The sequence below is a fragment of the Vespula pensylvanica genome, chromosome 21, assembly GCF_014466175.1.
Source record: "Vespula pensylvanica isolate Volc-1 chromosome 21, ASM1446617v1, whole genome shotgun sequence".
Lineage (NCBI taxonomy): Eukaryota > Metazoa > Arthropoda > Insecta > Hymenoptera > Vespidae > Vespula > Vespula pensylvanica.
The window spans coordinates 1,471,118-1,476,233 of record NC_057705.1 but is presented as its reverse complement, the minus strand read 5'-3'; the positions used below and the strand labels follow the sequence as shown (position 1 = coordinate 1,476,233).

The window sequence follows — 5,116 nt, the reverse complement described above, 5'->3', positions numbered from 1 at the left end:
TATATATATATATATATATATATATATATATATATATATATATATAAATATTTTTACTTTCCAATATTTCCTACTGAAAATTTCATAGAAAATGTCGACATTATTTATTGACCACGTTATTTCTTGATCGTAAAGCTGTTACATTTTTCTCTCCCAACGCCGTTCCTACAATTTTTTTCATCAAGTGGTATCTTTGGAAAAAGAAGGCGAACTTAAAGAAAATTCGATTCAACTTTTCTTAGGATCTTCGGCCGCAAGGCTATTACGTTGTACCGTTATACGATATTAATTTCGTTTATCTTCTTTCGCAGTTTAAATATCTGCCATTTTAGTATACTCGGACGGTATTCTATCTAAAAATAGGTCACCTAGCGAGGAGGTAGTAATTAGTTCGACTCTATAGTCGAGTTTTCAACGACACCCGCTCGTGAGATCGTTCGAACTAGCTTAATTAACTAATCCTGTTTTCATTTGATTCACCCAATCAAACGAAGCAGGTGGCCTTAACGAAAGCATCGTTTCTTCGTTCTATCCGAGACAACTCGTGGTTTCTACTCCAGTCCGAAATGGAATCTAACGCTTTTCCGATTCGATCGGTCTCCGTATACCGACATGGTAGATACGATAGGTACGTACTAACATATGTACTTACATATACACGGATAGTCCTACTCGTCTCGCTTTCGCTTTGGTTAAACGAATTATAGGGGTTAATGGATATCGATGTTTAAACCATCGTCTTCGTAGAAAGCGAGGCAATTTAATACGTACTATCTTTAAAACGCGAATAAATGCGACTTAAACGGAGAAGGTTGAGAGAACTTGATCGATAAATAATCATTAATACTCACCATTACGTAGACGGCAAAGGGCATGACGAGAACCGCGACGAGGAGATCGGCGACCGCAAGGCTGACGATGAAATAATTGGTGACGGTCTGAAGTGCTTTCTCTCTTACAACCGCCAAGATAACTAGGACATTGCCGAAGAGGGTGAGACACGGTACGATAACCAGTATCAGAGCCCACCAATTGCTGGGATTGGATTTTTCGGCACTGGTATCGCATTCTGTGTCATTCCCAGACACGATCGAAGATGTGCAATTAACGGTAGCACTTAAATTCATACTACCACCTCCGTCATAATAGGCCGTCAGATTCGCGAACGCGGTATAATTTAATCGATTTATGTAATCATTTAGATCGTCGAAGACGAATAGATCCGATATGAGGGTGTAATTATCGACGAGGGTAGAACTCGAAGAAGGCGATGAACCGTTCGACGAAGATGCAAAACTCGCCGTCGTTGTTGGCGTCTGGGTGTCGTCGAACCAACCGGTTGACTCAACGACAACCCCCGTTGCCGTTCCTCCACTCGCCGTAGCGGTTCCGCTTGCAGCCGTAGCCGCAGCGTCGGTCTCGTTTCTCGACATGTCGAACGCACGTTCCAGGATCGTCTCGAACGCGATCTCGTACTCGTCGCGAGTGCTCGTTCTCGTCGTCGTTATCGTTGCCGTCGTAACCGTCGTGCCTGAACTCGTCGTAGTAGTCGACGTATTCCTCGTCGGCACTACCACACCCCTTACACTATTACCGATCTTCGTGCTCGACGTACCCACCTCCCCCTCTACCCCACTACTTATCACCGACTCCCTCGACGATAGCTTTCGAACGATCGACCGAAACAACGAACCGTCGTCGTCCCTTCCACCTTCCATTCTGCTACCCCCAAACCGATCACGAGATCTTTGATCTTCCCGCCATTTTCTGCTCTCTTTCCTCGTCCTCGTCCTCGTCCTCGTCCTCGTCCTCGTCCTTCTTCTCTTCCTCCTCCTCGTCTTCTTCCACTTCTTTCTCCTCCTTCTCCTCTCCACACCTCCAACAAATCTTACCCTCGCTTCCACGATTTATTCTCGCCGCTCGACTATCACCACAACGAGCACCGAGACGACTTCCTACTTCCTACTTTCTTCTCCTCGTCATTTCTGCAACAAGACAAGAAATACTATCTTTAATCGGCCATCCTCCGTTCTCTGTTCTCGATTCCTCTTTTCTTTTGCATCTCTTCTCTCTCTCTCTCTCTCTCTCTCTCTCTCTCTCTCTCTCTCTCCGTCTCTCTCCTACATAACTACACTTGCACTTATCCTTTGTCGAAGTTCTCTCAAATGTTCCTTCCGATACAAATGGCAGGATTTCCTCGAGAGACCAAATCCTCACTGTTATTCATACATACTACTTCGCCTATCTAACTGATACCGAAATATTCCAGCAAGTATCTAAGATACTTCTTATGCAAATCGTTCCTTCAGAATCTTTTACATTATCGTGATAACGAACGATTATGTATATATATATAGGAACTTTATCAAATACGTTATCGCTGATATTGACTCAAAAAAATGATCAAATTTCGAAACAATCGATCATTCGATAAAGAAAGATTTGAAAATCGTATAGGTTTCGATCGGGAAATTAAGATAGTAACAACAGGGCTACTTCTATTACATGGAAAATTGAGTTCACCTACGTAGTAACACTTTTCTTTCATGATAAAAGAATCGAAGACACGAGAATAGGGAAAGGGCGACTTGACGGATGAATAGTCACCGTAACATTTCTTTCGTTCAAAAGAAGAAACCTTTTCGAAGAAATTTCTTCCAATAAAGAAAGAAAGAAAGTGAGTGAAAGAGAGAGAGAAAGAGAGAAACGAATGGGAGATTTTTTCTGAACCCTCTTAACAATCAAAATCATCGCCTTATACCCACGTGCTGATCTATCCATTTTTTATCGATTTTATCTCTTTCAACCATTTCCTCCCTTCACTCCTCACTCAATACGTCATTTGTGGAAACAAAAATACTAAAGTATCTTGAAAATTGATCGTTCTTCCGTTTCGACGAAAAATGTATCTACAAAAACATACGAGAGTTGTACGTGATACACGAGAAAAAAAGAGAAGAAAAAGAAAAAAGAAAAAGAAAAAAATAAACGATCGTAGGACGATACAGCAAGCAAGTCAAGCAAGCAAGCAGGCTAGCTTTTTCCTAGCGTTTATCGACATTCCCTTTCCCCTTCGACGCACATCATTTCGTCGTTCAGCATTTTCCTTAACTCAGGTACGTGTTGTAAACCTTTCCACCACCCTCCCCCTTCACAGGTAACCCTACGGAAGAGGAGAGATTGAATTTTATCGCGAGAAACGTTCACGCGGCACCAATGTCCCACAAGATTTCATAGGTTTTAAAAAAATAAATAAATAAAATAAAATAAAATTGCAATACCAATTCTGATTTTCTATCTCACGATTCCACCTCGTAAATTTTCACAAATACAAATTTCATTGATTTCCTTTCCGTTCATAAAGATCTTCGAATCGGATAATTTATTCGATAGGGTAAAAATTAAAATTATGAACGAATAAAATACTTTGACTATCGTTAAAATTTGGAAAACTATATCGGGGACGAACTTAACCGGCGGACTTTCAAACTGCTCGTTAAATTTAATAAATTCCTATTCAGGCAGCCTGAGGTCTTTGAAAGTTTCTTGAATTAATAAGACGCGGACGCGCGGACGCACGGACTCGCGTATTACGGTCTTGGAATATTAAGAAAGTTAATGTATCTCACGCGTCCATCATTTATTAGCTTAAGAAGATTATTATTATTCGACGAAAGTAACTCGTTATCCATAGAGAAACGTTATAACTCTATAATTTCTTTCATTATTCCCTTATAAATTTTTCTATTTCCTTCCGAATAGGAAATATATTCATCAAATTCACCTTGTAACGGTATTGCTTAGAAATTGTCGTAGATTTAAGTATATTTCACTGTGTTTTATACGACTAGATACATACATTTTCATCAATCACGTTTACGTTCCTTTATTCGTTCCTTTTCTGTCTCGATATAACCCGTATCAATCAAAAAAAAAAAAAAATAGTAATAAAAAAGAAAAGAAAAAGGACATACTGGTATCGTCCAAGCTAACAAACAACCAACCTCTATTTTTTTATTTTAAATCACATCACTAATTTAATACCTTTCAACGAGAAGAAAGCAAAAAAAAAATAAAGAAAAAAAATTTAATCGTGATACGATTAATTTAATGTGCAATGAATTTATATACGTAATATCGTTGGGACCTCGTCCTTTATAATTCATCATCAGGCTCTTAATTGAGGATCGGATATTTTGAATCATTCCCAAGAAAATGACCTAAGAAAATATTTGCTGATGGAAAGGGTTAGAACGATCGACTACCTGACGTCATTTCTCCTTTATAATTAGAAATAACGATGTACGATCGAATTTATTTTTCTATACTAATCGATTTCTCCCCTATACCGAAATGATACCTCTATTGCTCGTGCTATAAGTTACAAACTTTTACCAATATCGAACTAACCCCCATGCCGTTATAACTTCCATCTCTCTCTCTCTCTCTCTCCCCCCCCCCCCTCTCTCTCTCTCTCTCTCTCTCTCTCTCTCTCTCTCTCTCTCTCTCTGATTTGCTTTCCTATAAAAATTCCATCCACGAACGATATTACTTTGCTCGATTAGAAATCTACCAATGACCGAACTATTTTTCACTCACACAGAAATACATACACATATACACGATTATATAGTATAGCAAGAAATTAGAAAAATAAAATTTAGTTTTGAGAAAATAAATTTTCCGAAACTCCCGATCGAAGCTCTGAAAACTGTAATTATAGTTAACAATAAGAGTTGATATCCCTTTGTCCTATTCTTTTCTCGCTCTCTTTATCTTTTCTTTTTGTTTTCTATTTCTTTTCAAAGATGCAATTGAAGCGCGTAAGATGGATTATCGTAGCTGCAGCTGCAATGGAGAAAAGTGGAAGACGATATATCTGTCATAAAGAAAAAAGATCTTGGGCTGTGCTAACGCAGAAAGAATGACTTTGATGAATTGTTAAAAAATAATTTTGTTAGTTATTGATCCATGGCTCTTGTTTGAATTTCATTTAGAAATATTGTAAATTAATTATTGTTTTTGTTAGATTATAAATATCTTTAATGATTGTCCGTGAAATATTAAAAAAAAAAAAGAGGATAATCATTATCCGATTATTGCATTTTAATTGAAA

General features: G+C 38.3%; 1 protein-coding gene across 10 annotated transcripts in view; it reads right to left on the bottom strand.

Annotated features, from left to right (window-relative positions):
- Window positions 1-5,116, bottom strand: part of LOC122636292 (dopamine D2-like receptor) — a 124,114-nt gene that overhangs the window by 115,212 nt on the left and 3,786 nt on the right. For all 10 annotated transcript variants that reach the window (XM_043827361.1, XM_043827362.1, XM_043827364.1 and 7 more), the window contains one exon: window positions 852-1,985. In XM_043827361.1, the coding sequence (XP_043683296.1) occupies window positions 852-1,718 (867 nt within the window). In that variant the 5' untranslated portion in view covers window positions 1,719-1,985. The remainder of the gene's footprint in view (window positions 1-851; window positions 1,986-5,116) is intronic.